At 42.6% G+C, this 19,021-nt stretch overlaps 1 protein-coding gene across 19 annotated transcripts in view; it reads right to left on the bottom strand.

The window, feature by feature from the left end:
* The window catches only part of LOC122541755 (paired box protein Pax-2-like), a 233,744-nt gene that overhangs the window by 9,420 nt on the left and 205,303 nt on the right, over positions 1-19,021 (bottom strand). For all 19 annotated transcript variants that reach the window (XM_087982644.1, XM_087982649.1, XM_087982651.1 and 16 more), the window contains one exon: positions 12,131-12,232. In XM_087982644.1, the coding sequence (XP_087838770.1) occupies positions 12,131-12,232 (102 nt within the window). The remainder of the gene's footprint in view (positions 1-12,130; positions 12,233-19,021) is intronic.

The following is a 19,021-nucleotide window of genomic DNA, read 5'->3' as shown; positions in this document are numbered from 1 at the left end:
GATGCTGGAGAGTCAGAGTCGAAAAGTGTGGCTCCAGGGAAGGTCAGACAACATCCGAGCAGCAGGAGATGTTTCGGGCATATGCCTTTCAAGCCTGACCTGCTTTGCTTTTCCAGCATCATACTCTTTGATTTTGAGGATTATCAGATCTGCCATGATCCCATTTGAATGGGAGAGCTGACTTAGAGTCATAGAGATGTACAGCATGGAAACAGACCCTTCGGTCCAACCCGTCCATGCCGACCAGATATCCCAACCCAATCTAGTCCCACCTGCCAGCCCCCGGCCTATATCCCTCCAAACCCTTCCTATTCATATACCCATCCAAATGCCTCTTAAATGTTGCAATTGTACCAGCCTCCACCACTTCCTCTGGCAGCTCATTCTATACACGTACCACACTCTGCATGAAAATGTTGCCCCTTAGGTCTCTTTTATATCTTTCCCCTCTCACCCTAAACCTATGTCCTCGAGTTCTGGACTCCCCGACCCCAGAGAAAAGACTTTGCCTATTTATCCTATCCATGCCCCTCATGATTTTGTAAACCTCTATAAGGTCACCCCTCAGCCTCCGATGCTCCAGGGAAAACAGCCCCAGCCTGTTCAGCCTCTCCCTATAGCTCAAATCCTCCAACCCTGGCAACATCCTTGTAAATCTTTTCTGAACCCTTTCTAGTTTCACAACATCTTTCTGATAGGAAGGAGACCAGAATTGAACGCAAGATTCCAACAGTGGCCTAACCAATGTCCTGTCCAGCCGCAACATGACCTCCCAACTCCTGTACTCAATACTCTGACCAATAAAGGAAAGCATACCAAACGCCTTCTTCACTATCCTATCTACCTGTGACTCCAATTTCAAGGAGCTATGAATTTGCACTCCAAGGTCTCTTTGTTCAGCAACACTCCCTAGGACCTTACCTTTAAGTGTATAAGTCCTGCTAAGATTTGCTCTCCCAAAATGCAGCACCTTGCATTTATCTGACTTGATTGGTTGAATGGCCTTCTTCTGCTCCAATGTCTTATGTTTCCTTTCTTAGGGACTTGTTAGTTCCTTAAGGGGGCATTAATCAGCCCAGCTGTGGAGAGGTTAACTAGAAGTCCTCCACATCCCATCAAACAGTCAGGGCTGACCAGCAGGCAGTGGACAGGTCACAGGCAGCAATTTATTAGCCTGTCAATTGGGAATTATACAGTCATAGAATCCCTACAGTGTGGAAACAGGCCATTCAGCCCAATAGGTCCACACTGACATTCTGAAGAGTAACCCACCCAGACACATTCCCCTACCCTATTATCTACATTTTCCTTGACAAATGCACCTAACCTACACATCCCTGAACACTATGGACAATTTAGCATGGCCAATTCACCAAACCTACACGTCTTTGGACTGTGGGAGGAAACCGGAGCACCCGGAGGAAACCTACGCAGACACGGGGAGATGTGTAAACTCCACACAGATAGTCACCCGAGGGTGGAATCTAACCCAGGTCCTTGGTGCTGTGCGGCAGTAGTGCTGACTACTGAGCCAGAGTGCCAAACTGTAAAATACCACTGAATGGGATGAGAGTTAATATGAACATGTGAACTGAAGAAGGGTCATCATGTCAAAGTGAGGCAGGAGGTTATAGCGCGAGAACAAAAGCTGAAAAGATCAACAGAAGATTTAAAACATGCGTCTGAATGTTTTCCTTCCTTGAATAGTGAAAAACGTGAGGAATAATTTGCCAGACGAACATTGTAGAAATGCAAATATTAATTCAATGGGAGTGGAGCAATATGTTCCAAGTAATACATTTAGAATCCTGATTACCTGAGCCCTCTTTAGTCCAGTGGAGTAAAGGTAAGGTCACCTTAGTCCCATAGAGCCATAATGCTGCTCTTTCATTGCAGCAGGATGGCTGGTGGTGAGTTTAACCTGAGAGGGTAGATGCACTGAACAGATCTAACTTGCTGGGAGGGCCACTGTTCAATTTGAAGCCCCTTGGGAGTCTGCCATGCTGCTGTTGGGATGTAAGGATGTCCAATGTAGTTTGATTTTGGCCCATAGTACACTTTTGTGAAGGGCTTTGGTCTAACATACCAGAAAAAAGTGCTTCATCTCTCCTTGGAGCATCAAGGGCACAGCTTTAAGCAGGAGCCTTCATCGGCACCCTCATCTCACTCACCCGCCCCAAACAGCCCTGGTGGGATTCACTTCTGGCGGAGTCTTCAAGTTACATAGCTCTACATCCAATCTGCATCACAGAAATAGGCCTTCCAGCCCAAAAATAGTCCACAGGAACCTTCTTCCAACATCTTCACCTTATTCCAGCAGCATGGCATTGTATCCCATTCTTTCATATGTCCCAGTATAGATTCCCATCAAATGAATCTGTTACTTGCTTCAATCAGCCCTTGTGGCAGCAGCAAGCATTCCTCATACAAAAGACGACCGCTACATCAATACAATTAAATCAGCAAAAACAAATCAATACAATTAAATACAACCAGCAAAGGCCATGAGAGAGAGGAACAGGGTCATTTGGCCACTCCAAGCCTGCTCCATCATTAATAGGATCAGAGTTCATCCTATAGTAAGTGTTAGCACCAGAGGAGTGAAAAATGCAGAGGAACATTGCTCATAGATACAGCGGACCATTTTTAAGGACTAAAAACACAGATCTATATCAGTGAGATTGATTGTTGAAACTTAGTGTGAGATAGACTCATGGATAAGGCAGAGTGACAAGTATTTCTGTTAAATGTTTTATTAGTGTCTTTAATTAGAATAACATGTGTCAAAGACAGTGTTACATTTACGTGACAGAACCCTAGTAGCTTCTTTGAAGCCCCCTTCTTCCTGGTAATGATAGGCAGGGTAGCCTGTACTGAACTAGAGTCATAGGGGCACAGCAAAGAAACAGGCCCTTTGTCAACTCATCCACAGCGACCAGATTTCCTAAACTGGACCAGCCCCATTTGCTTGTGTTTGGCATATCCCTTTAAACCTTTGCCATTCATGTACCTGTCCAAATATCTTTTAAATTGTAATTATACCAGCCTCTACCACTTCCCCTGGCAGCGCATTCCATACAGACACCCCCTTCTGTGTAAAATAATTGCCCCTCAGGTCCATTTTTGATCTTTCCCTCCTCGCCTTAAATCTATGCCCTCTAGTTTTAGACTCTCCTATCCTGTCAAAAGGATCTTGGTTATTCACCTTATCTCTGCCCCTTATGATTTTGTAAATCTCTATAAGGTCAGCTATGAGCCTCCTACTCTCCAGTGTTACAAAGGTAGCTAAGTATTCTTCTTCTTTAAATGGGGTGGGAAGAGGGATGGAGTGGGTACATGACGACAACAAATAGGTTTAGCACAATTTACAGTCAGTGGGTCTTACTGGTTCAATCTCTAGTAAAGCCCCTCACGACCACACTGCTGAGCTTCTGTAGTTAAACTATCAGGCACAGTGAACTGTCCAGCCACAGTTTAAACAAATGCAAACCTTTATTCCATGCACTGCTGTGAGAGTTTTGATGAGGGTTACAGGATTGATTTTTCCTAATATCACTCCTGCTGTGGTGCCTCTATTTGGGAATGCACATTCTCTGCAATGTTTCCTGTAATTTTCTGAATGGAACAATTGTGACTGACCTCTTGTGTTATCCGTAAAGTCTTCAAATCTAACTACAGACACCAGATGGTAGAAACAAAACTATGATCAAAAGATTGAATCTGTTTATATGCAGTGAGTGAGACAATTAAATATGATTTAAAAGAAGTATGATTCTCATTCCAAATAAGTGGGGTTTGGTAAATCTGCGCACAGAAAGGTGAAGGCTCAAGATTCAATAATGTACCATGACTTTCCCTGGACCAAGAAATCTGTCCCATCAGCTTCCAGGCAGGATCTGATGCCAATTTTTGTTCCGCACATAGAAGTTTGAAACCTCCTAGGACCTGAGTGTGAGAAATGATTGGCGTGTAAGTGAGAGTCCTGGGGTGAAGAGAGAGAGGCTGTGACTCATGCTCCAGACTGTGATTTAAATACTTACAGACTTTTCTTCAATTCTGTGACCCTGAAATGCTTCTCTTGAACCTGAACCGCAGGTTAAGTAGAGAGAACTGCAACAGCTGCACAGCCCACAACAATGTTTATCGATGACTTGTGAAAATGTGTGTTAGATAATGCGCTCTGGGGTGATATGTGACTAGAAGGAACTGTCCTGCCTCATTCTAGATAGTAATCAAAGATGTTCAATTTGCTTTTCAACATTGGATTTTTCCCAACTGCCAACCTTCTGTTAATGCCAGCTACCTCGATGTCTCTATATTAACATAAGTCTTCTCTGTTTTCCTCTCTGTGACAAACTTTCTTTAATATTAGTAACCATCTCTCCCTTGTTCATCTCATGCCTGCTGTTATCTTTCTCTCTCCATCTTTCTCTGCCTTTCCTGCCCTACAATAAGCTCAAAGGCAGAGAATCATATTGGGCCTTACCAGACTTTATTGGAAACTTATTAGACCACACTTGAAATATTGCAAGGGGATTCAAGGATGTCTTGGCTTTGGAGTGGGTCCAGAGGACATTTACAAGAATCAACCGAGGAATAAAGGGCTTGCCATATAAGGACTCTGGGTATGTCTGGATGGAGTTTTGAAGGTTGAGGTGGGATCCAATTGAAACTTACAGAATACTGAGATGCCTGGATAGAGCAGATGGGGGAGAACATGTTTCTAATAGTAGGAGAGACTACGACCCAAGGGCACAGCCTCAGAGTGAAGTGGCATCCTTTGAGAATTGATCCAGAGGGTAATGAATCTGTGGATTCCATGAAAATGTTGACAGTATTCCAAATGTGGTCCGATAAGTTGCCAATTAAGTCTGATAAGCTTTTCTGTCTTTGAATTCATTGCCACAGATGCCTGATGAGCCCAAGTGATTCAGTGTATTCAAGATAGAGATAGATAGGTTCTTGATTAGTAAGGGGATCAAACGTTACAAGGAGAAGGCAGGAGAACATGGTTGAGAAACAAATGATCCATGATCGAATAGCAGAGCAGATTCGATGGGCTGAATGGCCTAATTCTGCTCCTATATCCTATGGCCTAGTCAGGCCTGTCACTTGGAATTTCGGTGACATGGACCTTAAAATTCGGGCTGTGATTTACGAATCTTAAGTTGGCTTTCATCACTTTTTCCAGAGAGCTTCATGCAGGATATGATTTGCTGCTGTTAATATCACAGAGGCCAGCTGCATCCCATGTTTTAGAATTCTAATCCCTGTGGTTAGTCTCAAGTCTTTTGATAAGACCATGGCCAATCTGATCGTTGTATTATCTCCACTTTCTTATTTGTGCTCCAGTACCTTTCATTCCCTTACCCACCAAATGTTTGGTGTCAACTTTAAAGAAAAAAACATACAATGTGGAAAACTTTAGGCATAAACCAGAGGATTGCAAAACATTTTTTTTAAACAGATCACAATGATGAAAAACAAAGAGGGAGAAAACAAACTTTGAAGGCAAACTAACAAGTAATATATAAACAGATAGTAAGAGCTTCTTTAAATGTACAAAACAGGAAGAGTGAGGCCAAAGCTTGGGCTCCTTAGAGGATGAGCCTGGGGAAAGTATAATTGTGAACCAGGAAATGGAAAAGGAGGTTAATAAATAAATTGCAGCAATCTTCAGATAGAAAACAATCATGTCATATCAAAAACTATTACATAATCAATGGACAAAAGCTGGGAAAGGAAAAAAATACAATAACTACCACTACAGAAAATGTATAAGGGAAATCTAATGTTGGATTTGATGAGTCTTAGGATATTAAAAGATAGTGGATGCACAGGAATAATCATCCATGGATCCTTGGATTCATGAAAAATCAAAGAGGATTGGAAAGCTGCTGGTGAAATGTCTTTCTTTTCAAAAAAAGAAAGGAGATAATAACAGGCAACTACAGGCCAGCTAGCTTAATTTCTGTCTTTGTGAAAATGCTAGAATCTATTGTAAAGGATGTAACAGCAAAGTATTTAGAAATGCATAACATAAGCAAGCAGAGTCTGCATTGTTCCACTAAACAAAAACCATGACCGACAAATATATTAGAATTCTTTGATGATGTAACAATGGCATAGGTCAAGGGAACCAGTAGATATTCCACATTTGGATTTCTAAAAGACATTTAATCAAATACCCGGCACAAGAATTATCCTCACGTCCTTCTTCAAAGAAAGGCATAATTCCTAAATTATATTTGTGTTGCCTAGTTTTATCTCCACTACTACAGGAAGTATCCACTCACAATCTACCTTTCAAATCCTCTCACGATCTTATGTGTTTTAGTAAGATCACCTCCCATTTTACAAAACTCTAAGGGTAAAGGTCCAATGTTTTTCCTCATGAGAGAAGCCATTTATCTCAAGAACTAGTTGAATAAACCCTCTCTGAACAGCTTCTAATGCAATTATAATTTTAAAAAAAAAATAAATGGCCAAAAATGTACATAATACTGCAGAAGCAGTCTCACCAAGACCCTGTAAGGTTGCACTAAAATTTCTGAATTTGCATATTCCACTCCCTTGTTTTAAGCAATGACATTTCCATTTACCTTCCTCGCTATTTGCTGTACCCATTTTTATCAACATTTTGTGATTCATGTACAAGGGTGCTCTCTATTTAAATAATTTGATTTGATTCATTTATTTATTATCATGTGTATTTATTACAAAATACAGTGAAAAGCGTTTTACCATGTTGCCACTGTCCAGTGTCATCTTAAAACATAGAAAAATAAACTAAAACATAGAATAGAAAGGTAGAAGAATAACGAAATAAAGAAAAGGTATTCAGCTTTACAGTCCTTCTTGTTAAATAACATGCTACCATTCAGTCCTTCTTGCCAAAGTTGACAAGTGCATGTTTGCCTACAATATAGTCCATCTGCAAAATTTACTTTCCAACTTATTCTGGTGTCATCTGTAAATTTAGCTATTGTGTCTTCATCCTTCATCAAAGTAATTGATATAGATTTGTAGGTGTCAAAGGTTGTTAAACTTTCCTTGTGACAATTTGCCAAATAAAACCTGACCCATTATCCCTACTGTTTGCCTTCTGTTAGCTAACCAATCCTTTATCAATGCTAAAATCATAGATTTACCATATGATGTTGCCCTGTGTAGTAACCTTTGAGGCAGCACCTTATGAAAAATCTTTTGAAAACCAAGAACGCCACATCTACTGGTTCCTCTTTAGCCACTTTATTTTTTACTTCCTCAGAACACCATAAATTAATGGAACACTATTTCTCTTGCCTGCTTATGTAATGATTTTATTTTATTGCTCAGCACCATTCATGACGCGTCAGATATTGAAGAAGCCCATGTGCATGTGAATGTAAGACCTGGATAATATCCAGTCTTGGGCTGATAACATTTGTCACACACAAGTGCCAGGCATTAACCATCTCCAGTTAGAGAGAAGTTAATCATCACTCCTTGATGTTCAATATCAGTGTGTCAATTTTGAATCCTTGGAGTTATTATTGATCGGAAATTGAATTGAAAGTACCATATCAGTACTATGGCTACAAGGGCAGTTCAGAGGCTAGGAATTACATGGTAAGTAACTCACCTCCCGCCTCCTCAATACTTTTCCACCATCTAGAAGGCACAAGCCTTAATGTGATGGAACACTACTTTTGCCTGCAGTGGGGCAGTTTCAATAACTTAAGAATCTCAACACCATCCAGGACCAAACTGCCTGCTTGTTTGGCAACCTATTTATCAACTTCAACATTCACTCCTGTCACCGCCAAAGCACAATGGCAACACAGTGTACCATCTACATGATACACTGAAGCAACTTACCAAACATCCCTCAATATTTACCTTCCAAATCTGCAACTTCTATTATCTAGAAGGACAAGGACAGCATGGCATGAAAGTGCCCCTCTGAACCACACATTATACTAACTTGATGTGGAGGTACCGGTGTTGAACTTGGGTGGACAAAGTCAGAAGCCCAGTATATTTGAAATCACAAGCATTCGGAGCGCTGCTCCTTCGTCAGATGAACACTTCACTTCTCCAGCAAGGAAATTCTAAAGACTCTTAAAAATCTCCTTTGTTTTTCTCTTAAATGAGCAACCCCTTCATTTTAAACAGTGGCCACTCATTCAAGATTCTTCCATAAGAGGAAACATTCTCTCTACATCCACTCTATTGAAACCTCTTAGGATCTTATATGTCTTAATCTCGTTACTCTCCTTACAGTCCTGTGGATACCAGCTTTGCTGTCCAACATTTTCTCTTTCGACAACCCAATCCTTCTAGGTATTAGTCTAGTAAACCTTGTCTGAAACATTTTCAACCCATTTTCATCTCTCCTTAACTGAAGAGACCAATACTGTACACAGTCCTGTATCTGGCCACAGAGAAAATCAGAGGAGCTGAACCATAGCCCCAGATCCCTGCCAGAATCCACGGAGTTGAGCACCTAACACTCCAACCACTTTAACAACTGAGTGAGTTCCTGGGCTATTTCAGAGGACAGTTAAAACTGCCATTGATCACACAAGAGTCAGACTGGGTAAAGAAGGCAAATCTCCTTCCTGAACAGACATTAGCGAAGGATTAACAGTTCAGTAATTCATGTCACCATTACCAATCATAGCTTTTTCTTTCATATCTATTTAGTTCACTGAATTTAAATTCACCCCCTCCCACAATTATGGATTCAAGTCTGAACCAATCCTTGAGTGCAGAAATTACAATTGATGCTCTATTGCAGTACTGATGGAGCACTGCACTATCTTGCAGTTGAAATGCTACATTAAAATCCATCTGCCCTCTCATGTGGGCGTACAAATCTCAACTAAAAAACTGGATAAACTCAGCAAGACTGGCAGCATCCACTGGGGAGAGAAATGGTATTTCAACTCTTGGCCTCTTGATTTGGAATAAAATTTCAAGGCATTAGTTCAAAGAAGAGCATGAGAGTTATCTCTGGTATCATAGGCAATACTTAGCCTTCAATCCACATAAAGTAAACAGATTATCTGTTCATTATCACATTGCTGTTTGTGGGACCTTGCTGTGTGCAAATTAGCTGCTGTGTTCCCTACATTAAAATAGCGACTACACTTCAAAAAGCACTTAATTGGTTGTAAAGTGTTTTGTGATGTCCTGTGGTCATGATAGGTGTGATATAAATGCAAATCCTTCCTTTTTCAAATCAACAAACATAAAATCTTCCATGAACCAGCACAATCGGGAGGTGTAATAAAATGTAATAAAATGTGATTGTTTTCTTTCTTTGCATTAACAATTATTGTTTGATGTATTTAAAACTTGATAATCCTGGTGCAGTTTTATTGATATAGTTATTGCTGAAAATGGGTTGATCATAATAAATTTGAAGTTTTAATATGATTGTCAGGACCATCACATGTAAGTAACCAATTTTAAATCGAATAAAACAACATTTATAAGCTACGCTGAAACATTTACCAATTTTCTACACTTTAATAGTTTCTTAGTAATATATGTCTGTTTCAATTTTCTTTTTAAAAATTTATACAACATGTATCTGTGTGTCTAAAAAGAACTTAATATGAAGAACCTCCTCCACAAGATGCCCATCAATGGCAAATAGTCATGGTGACTGGTTCAGGGCTGATTCCTGATCAAGGGCTTATGGTCGAAACGTTGATTCTCCTGCCCCTCGGATGCTGCCTGAATGTTGTGCTTTTCCAGCAGCACACCCTTGACGATGGTGACTGGTTCAGTCTAACAGCATGTCCAGGTTTGTGGGTATGACCATTTTCCAAAGCAATTTTTAAAGAATACCAAAGATTGCAGAATTGGAGAAACAGAAAACAGGAATAAGCCCCTTGAGTCTAAATTGTCAATGAATAGACTATGACTGATCTTTTACCTCCACACCATTTTCCTGCAGCATCCCCATATCCCAGACCAGAGAACGTAGGAATAAAATCCCACACCTTGTTGACTTTAAAATCTAGAAAGCTATCAATCTCTTGTCACTAATATATTCAATGATACAGCTGCCAAGGCTCTCCACAGTGGAAAATTCCAAAGAGTTTCTATGCTCTCAGTGAAGAAATTCTTCCTCAGCTCAGTCATAAAGAATCTCCCTCCTATTCTGCAACTCTGTCCCCTGATACTTGACCTTACCAACAGGGAATACATCCTTAGTTAATCTATCCTGTTGATCATTGAAAGAATGAGATTGCATCTACAAAACTCTAGAGAATACAGGCCCAGTCTCTTAATAGGATGGTCCTGCTACCCCAGTAATCCAACTGGAAACTTACTTAATACTTACTCTTAAAGTTCTTTGACATTTTACACTGGTTTAACTCCTTACAGGTCTTTCTAGTACCCTGTCTTCTGGAGAAATCTTGCTGATGAGTCTGCCTCTAAAAGCAGTCCTAATCATATTGACTTGTAAGGGGCTCTGATTCTAGCATTCCCCACTTAACAAAAGTCATAATGACTGTATTCCCTACCTTCAAGGGATCCAAACGTTTGGCCAATCTTTTGAAAAACTAACACCTTCGATGCAGAGCTTTTTGAAAACATTTTCGGGGTTAGTTGAACTGAAGTTCTTCTCATTAAACTAAAGAAGTTTAAGATGAGGTCAAAAAGGAGTGGTCATGTTTTGAAGGCCATTGTTAAAAGAAATTTTGAAAACCTTTCCTACCGCTTAGTGACACAGGACCTATGGGGGTTGGTTAGATCAGTTGGCTATACAGCTGATTTGCGATGCAGAGTGATGCCAGAGATGCAGAGTGATGCCAACAATGTAGGTTCAATTCTTGCATCAGCTGAGGTCACCATGAAAATCTTATCTCCACAACCTCGCACCTTGCCTGATGTATGGTTAACCTCTCACGTTGTTTCTCTCTAATCATAGAGCAATGAGACTATGCCAACTTCCGTCTAAGATCATCACCGAAACAATGAACAGAAAATGTTTTCTGAGAGGTTTGTGCAAGGACTAGGGATGAGGAATTTAAGCTACGTAACAGATTAGAAAAGTTGAACTGTTTTCTTTGGCAAGGAGATGTGGTTGAAGTTTTCAAAATCATAAGCAGTCTGGACAAAGTCGATAGCGAGAAACATGTGTCACTCACACAAGGATCAAAAACAAAGGCAAAGGTTTAAACTGATTTGCAAAAGGAGTGAATGTGAGTTGAGAAAAAAGCTTTTTCACATAGCAAGTAGCTAAAGCATAAAACATATTGTCTGAAAATGTGGTGGAAGGCAGTGTCAATCGAGACATTCAAGAAGGCAGAGGTGATTATTTGAATAGAAACAATGTGAAGAGTTACAGGGAAATGTCAGTAGGCCAGTACTGAGTCATAATGTCCATTTGGAGAGTCAGTATAAACATGATGAGCCAAATGGCCACCTTCTGTGGTGTAATAAATCTCTTTGATTCTGTCTGTGCAAGAGAAACCTGCAGAATCAGTATCCATTGTAGATAGTAAAGGTGAAGTGGAGAAATAATCTGTTGAAGTGTTTCGAGATAAAGGGAAGGGGACTTGGTCTGAATATCTCTTTCACAAAGGTATTGTGGGCCAATGGCCTCCTTCGGCAAAACCCTATGATTCGACACTTCGATATCAGATAATTGGAATCCAGCAAAAACAAGGCACTGCTCTTGCACTGCATTGAAGCAAGGATCACTAAACACTTTTTTTTTCTCTTTTACGTTGTTCTTCTTTCAAAGTGATGGATTGTCAAAAATCCTTTTTAACATCAAATTCATGGATTGCAAAACAATAAGTCGCCAAAACCTCAAAAACCTTCCCCTGTCTCATTCTACAGAGTGCCACCTGACAATCCCGCAGCTTTGAACCCAATAGCACTGCTCTGCAGCCGAAATATCCAGCCATCACCTGGCAGTTCGATTGTGTCCCATACTCTTTGACATACTCATCATCCCTGCACTGTCACTCTCTCGTTGCTGGTGACTGTGCAGCTGCAAATATAACATGCAACCCCGGCACATGATCAGAAATGGGGCATAGCCACAGAGAAAATTTCCCAGGACAATGCTAAACTTTTGTCAGCATTCACCTTAAAGCTTCTCATTAATTATTTGAATTACCTGGTACCATGCCAGCCAGTGTGGAGGTGGAGTAGCTGCCCTGCCCAGTCGGTGGGACATGTGGAGGGTACCCAGGTAAAGTTGTACTTGCCATATCACGGCCTGAAAAGAAAAGAAACAAGCCTTATACACAATCGAGAAATCACTTCATTACTGTAGATGTACGCGTGTGTTACTGTGTCTCTGTCTCTGAGTGTGTTTGTGTATGAATCAATCTCACAGTATATCAGAAGTGTATATATTTGAGTGCATGAATGTAAGTGTGTAAAAATGCATTTGTGTCAGTGTGAGTGAATGAGTTTGAGGGTGATAGTGAGATTGTGTGGTGAATTTGTGAAAGTGAATGCAGATATGACACTTGAGAGTGCGCACCTGTGTGTAAGTACATGTGTTAATGTGAGTGTAAAGGTATACATTTGTGAGGATGAATGTGAGTAAGTGTGTGAGAATGAGCAAATCTGTATCCCCACATGTGAAAGTTTTGTATCAGGCATGATGATGGTCTGACCAAAGCTCACATGTTCTTCAGTACAAAGTTAAAAATCACACAACACCAGGTTGTAGTCCAACAGGTTTAATTGGAAGCACACTAGCTTTCGGAGCGATATCAGGTGATAGTCGCTCCAAAAGCTAGTGTGCTTCCAATTAAACTTGTTGGACTATAACCTGGTGTTGTGTGATTTTTAACTTTGTACACCCCAGTCCAACACCGGCATCTCCAAATCGTTTTTCAGTAAACAGTCTCAGATAATCACTCTGATCAGTCTGTTTAATCTATGGCACTAAGCAGAGCATAATAGATTAAACAATTAAGAGACCAGGAGAAAATATCATTAACTGACCAGTAATTAGACTGTTGATTAATAAATTGCAAATATTTTATTATCTTGTGCTCTCTGCAAAGCACAAAGGAGACAAAGCCAAAGTAGAATGCAGTCCACGTGAGCTGTTAAATGAGTATAGTCAAATTATACACTGAAGGACACGTGTGTACACATTGATACTGAGACACATGCAGAGATACATGCACACACATCCACACAGCTACACACTGAAACACAAGTGCACAAGCATCCACACAAACACACATACATATCCACACACAAAAATACACGACTGCACACACAACAGTTACCCAAGCTCGCTCATTCACTTTCTCACGCACACATATACACACACACACAATAGTTCAGTTAATAGCACTGTTGCCTCGTTTCTGCGTCAGGAGTTCTGATTAGACCCTCTGTAGTCATTTTAAATAAATTTTATTTAAATTGGTATCAGCCACACTCCAAGACAATAAATCTTAAGTCACATTAAGGAATGGATTTATAAAGGAGACAGCCAAAAGATTGTTGATAGTCAGGGGCCAGGTTCATGCAGAATGCTTGGAGTGTTGATGTCGAGGGCTATGGTTCCTCAGATACCAACTTACACCAGGCCTTGAAAGTAAAAACCATTACCAACACTCCATCGTGGTACTGAGGAGGTGTCAGCTTTTAAATGAGACATCTAACTGAGGTCTCACCTCCATGTGGCACTATCCAAAGTAATCTCCAGGCAACATCATAAAAAAAAACTGTCATTTATCACATTGTTATTTGTGGCACCTTCCGTGAGCAAATTGGCTGCTATGTTTCACAACCCTGCACCGCCCGTTTCTACCTCCTGCCCAAAATCCACAAACCTGACTGCCCCGGCCCCACCGAACTCATCCCTGCATACCTCAACACGGTCCTGTCCCCCTTAGTCCAAGAACTCCCCACCTATGTTCGGGACACCACCCACGCTCTCCACCTCCTCCATGATTTTCAGTTCCCTGGCCCCCAACGCCTTATCTTCACCATGGACATCCAGTCCCTATACACCTCCATTCCCCCATCATGAAGGCCTCAAAGCCCTCCGCTTCTTCCTTTCCTGCCGTACCAACCAGTACCCTTCCACTGACACCCTCCTTCGACTGACTGAACTGGTCCTCACTCTGAACAACTTCTCTTTCCAATCTTCCCACTTCCTCCAAACCAAAGGAGTAGCCATGGGCACCCGCATGGGCCGCAGCTATGCCTGCCTCTTCGTCGGATATGTGAAACAGTCCATCTTCTCCCCTGCAACCGCAAGAAATGCAAAACTTGCGCCCACACCTCCCCCCTCACTTCCCTCCAAGGCCTCAAGGGGTCCTTCCAAATCCGTCACAAATTCACCTGCACCTCCACACACATCATTTACTGCATCCGCTGCACCCGATGTGGCCTCCTCTACATTGGGGAGACGGGCGGCCTACTTCCGGAACGTTTCAGTGAACACCTCTGGAACACCCACACCAACCAACCCAACCGCCCCATGGCTGAACACTTTAACTCCCCCTCCCACTCCAACAAGGACATGCAGGTCTTTGGCCTCCTCCATTGCCAGACCATGGCAACATGACGCCTGGAGGAAGAGCGCCTCATCTTCCAGCTAGGAACCCTCCAACCACAAGGGATCAATGCAGATTTCTCCAGCTTCCTCATTTCCCCTCCCCCCACCTTATCTCAGCACCGCCTTCTTGACCTGCAATCTTCTTCCCAACCTCTCCACCCCCACCCCCTCTCCGGCCTATCACCCTCACCTTAACCTCCTCCCACCTATCGCATTCCCAATGCCCCTCCCCCAAGTCCCTCCTCCCTATCTTTTATCTTAGCCTGCTTGGTACACTTTCCTCATTCCTGAAGAAGGGCTTATGCCCGAAACATCGATTCCCCTGCTCCTTGGATGCTGCCTGACCTGCTGCGCTTTTCCAGCAACACATTTTTCAGCTCTGATCTCCAGCATCTGCAGTCCTCACTTTCTCCTCCCTGCTATGTTTCCTGTCAGGTCAGGCTGTGGGGGACATTGGGTGCACAGGGGAGGGCATTGGGTCAGGGATTTGATGAGTCAGGGGATTGTCACATGGGGAGTGCAGTTGGGTTGGGTTTAATCCAGCAGTTACCTAGTTGAAGTGAGGAGGATATAAGTTCAGGGGAGGGCTCCTGGTGAGAGGGATCCTGATAAACATGATTCACCACCAAAATTTTCAATATCCTTGCCAATTCCTTCTAATCCCAGTTGACGCTGCTCCAACAACCATCTGAATATCTGGGACTATACAAATATACATTGTTGTTGAATGCTTCAAAAACTTAATTTGAACATGAATGAAGATGAAAATTTTCATTGATACAGCGCTTTTCATGACCTCATCACATCCTAACTTCTTTATAGCAAATGAATTGTTTTTGGAGTTGCTCACTGGTGTCACATAAAACAGCACAGTTACAGGCAGCCAGGAGTCAGAACCAGTCAGTAGCCAAAACAATCTGCATTACCCTGGGACCCTTATTAGCAAAACACAATGCAAACTACTTTACAAAGAAGTTCATGAGAACAATGCACAATGTGATATACAAGAGAGCTGTCAGGAGCAAAGCTTACCCAATAAAATTAGTCCTGTTTGTTTGTTTGTTTGACCTGATTTGGGTAATACCCTTTGACAGATTCCCTGACAATTGAGGCTGCTGTGGGTTTTAGCTCCCAGCTCCAAAGGCCATAAGGACTCTATATGGGTTGGGCTCTTGTTTGAAACCAGTAATTCAGAGAGTGAACACCAACTGACAGGACTAAGAGGCCACTCCCATTCCAACTCAGTGACTCACAAGCAAGGCCTTCGTGCAGTTAGGTATAATCTTACAAGAACAATTAGACAGGCTGTTTAGAAAAATTGTGTATTCGTTTGTTTATACAGTAACCAAAGATGACTCTCTGTCACCTCTATTCTTCCAAGCTGGTTTTGTTTGCATCCACTGTCTGGTTTTAATCTCCAGTAAAACTGAACAGGTAAGCCCCCAATCCATTAGTATCCAGCTGGGACTGCCTCCCAGTCCATCTTCTGTCGATATAAGTTAGTGTTGAGCTGGACTCAATTGTCACTGAGTAACAGTAGACTTTCTTGGTGTCAAGCAATGTTCGCATTCTTGCTGCTTTGTTCTGTGACTATTTAGACACCAGCCCCTGAAACCTGAGGAGATCCATTTCTTCAGCCTTAGCTGCTTCTGACATAGCTTCTCCAGCCAAGAGTTCACAGATACGTTAATTGATTTCGTAAAGCTTGCAGTGCCAACTGCTCCTCATCCTGAAGCTGACACAGTCAACACCAGCGTCAGATCCATCAGAGTTATTTCAAGGAAATACTGTGCCACTTTCTGGGAATTTTTCTTGAAGGACCTGGACATCGCTGGCCAGGCCGGCATGTATTGCCCGTCTCTAACTGCCCTTGAGAAGGTGGTGGTGAGCTGTCTTCTTGAACCGCTGCAGTGCATGTGCTGGAAGTAGACCCACATTCAAAGTTCAGATGCACAAATGAGAGAAAATGTGAGGGGCATCGAGACCTGACAACCCCGAAGGGATAGCGGATCTTTGATTTATATGCGTAACTCCAAATAGCTCAATGTCCAAACTCCGACATGGGTAGGACAACAGTTGGGGCTAGGGGGGATCCACTCTTATTGTCATCTTACTTGTCCTTTCTCACTTGCTTGCCCTTGCATTTTCTCAGAAGCAGGTCGGGGTGGCGCGGGGGGGGGGGGGGGGGGGGGGCGGGGGGGGTAAGGTCGAACAGTCTTGACTGTGCACTAACAGAAATCCTTAAATATCCAACAAATGGCCAGTTTGAGGTCTCTTAAGGCTCTGGCTCTTCTCTGCTGGGATTTTACCCACAGTGGGAGACACCAACCCCAGATATCCAGCCTGCCCTGATGTGGCCAGGCAAGGTACTGGTGGTGTGCAGGGTGCAAACCTTTTGAGGTCCTATCAGAGACCAATCACTACCCTGTTCCCTCCTCATGCCAACTCCCATTCCCAATAATTAATTTCTTTCTCTACATCACTTCCTGAAGGTGAATACGTCCTTCATGCCCCTGTGTAAATATTACAGCATTCAGGATAGTTTCATAATTATTTTCACTCCTTCTCCACTTGACTCTCTTAAACGCCCTTTGAAATCTATCTTTCTCTTCATCCCTGCAACTCGGGTTTCTTGGCTCTCTATCTATTCTTTTTTTCCTTGCTACCATAACGCTTCCTTCTGCAGGACCTCAAAGCTGGGGATTGAGGCAGAAACCCTCAACTCATTTAAAAGGAACCTACATCTGCATATGAAAATGCAAGACTGGTTTCTTACAATCACCAGTGACTGACCTCATCAATCCTCCTATCCTTTCTACCCTCAGTACTTGTCCTGCACAAAGGACCAATGCCTTGCCACTTGAGATCTCAATGAGACAGATGATTTTCCATGATAGATTTGGTGAGAATCTCACATTTATCCAACATGTATCCAGAGTTCCAGGCATGGAGATGATCTTTGTGGTCATGGACATTTGCCCACAAACCAACACAATATTCAAAACCTAATCTGAAAATGCATCTGAAATCAGCGATGTCATCACACACTCCTGGAACAGGCAGGACCTGAACCCAGGCTTCCTGGGGGAAAGTAGGTACTGCAGATGCTGGAGATTAGAGTCGAGAGTGTAGTGCTGGAAAAGCACAGCAGGTCAGGCAGCATCCAAGGAGCAGGAGAATCGACGTTTCAAGCATAAGCTCTTCATCAGGATTCCTAATGAAGGGCTTCCGCCTGAAACGCCAATTCTCCTGCTCCTCGGATGCTGCCTGACCTGCTGTGCTTTTCCAGCAACACACTGTCAACCCATGCCTCCTGGCCCAGACATAGGGACACTACCACTGCACCACAAAGGCCTTCTCTCTTTACCATCTAAAAGTTAATGCTTAATATCTTACAGGGGACAATGCAATCAAATCAGGGAAGGTGGGGAGGGTGAGTAAGTAATAGTAGCAATGAGTAAAACAATTTGACAAAAAAACCCCAATGAACTGTGGATGCTGGAAATCAGAAACACAACCAGAAAAACTCAGCAGGGAGAAAGTCAGGACTGCAGATACTGGAGACCAGAGTTGAAAAGTGTGGTGCTGGAAAAGCGCAGCAGGCCAGGCAGCATCCGAGGAGCAGGAGAATTGACATTTTGGGCATAAGCCCTTTTTCAGGAATGAGGCTGGTGTGTGAAGCAGGCTGAGGTAAAAGGTGGGGAGGGGGGGGGGGGGGCGGAATTTGGGTGGAAGGAGGTGAGGGTGAGGGTGATAGGCCGGAGAGGGGGTGGGGACGGAGAGGTCGGGAAGAAGATTGCAGGTCAAGAGGGCGGTGCTGAATCTGGGGGTTGTGACTGAGATAAGGTGGGGGGAGGGGATATGAGGAAGCTGGAGAAATCTACATTCACCCCGTGTAGTTGGAGGGTTCCTTGGCGGAAGATGAGGCACTCTTCCTCCAGGCGTCGTGTGGCCAGGGTCTGGCGATGGAGGAGGCCAAGGACCTGCATGTCCTTGGCGGAGTGGGAGGGGGAGTTAAACTCAGCAGGTCTGGCAGCATGTGTGGAGAAGAAGCAGATTTAACATTACAGGTCTAGCGACCCTTCTCCAGAACCAATCTGTAAAACAATGTGATCTGTTCTTATTGTGAATATCAATCTCTATCCTAACAGACAACACCTTACATATCTTATTTTCAGTTTTCAATCATATTGGACTGAGAGTTACTGTGCTGGAAAGCAATGTAGGTCTTTTCAAAACATAACTGTAGAATTGTAACAGCACAGAAGAAAGCCACTCAGTCCATCCAGTACTGGCACTCAGAGAAACTCTCCCTGTAACCCAACACATTCTCCCTTTGTAACATTTTGAATGCTTTGATTGAAAGAAGACCACTTTAATTTCAAACATAATGTCTCTGTTTATTGAATATTGGACTCAACAAAAAATGAGCCTCCATTTTCATCCCAACTTTCAGTCCTCACAATATTGCCG

Source organism: Chiloscyllium plagiosum, unplaced genomic scaffold (genome assembly GCF_037043375.1).
Source record: "Chiloscyllium plagiosum isolate Xiang-an unplaced genomic scaffold, Cpla_swu_hap1 HiC_scaffold_43, whole genome shotgun sequence".
Lineage (NCBI taxonomy): Eukaryota > Metazoa > Chordata > Chondrichthyes > Orectolobiformes > Hemiscylliidae > Chiloscyllium > Chiloscyllium plagiosum.
Note: the sequence above shows the minus strand (reverse complement) of the source record. Positions and strands in the feature narration are given on the sequence as shown.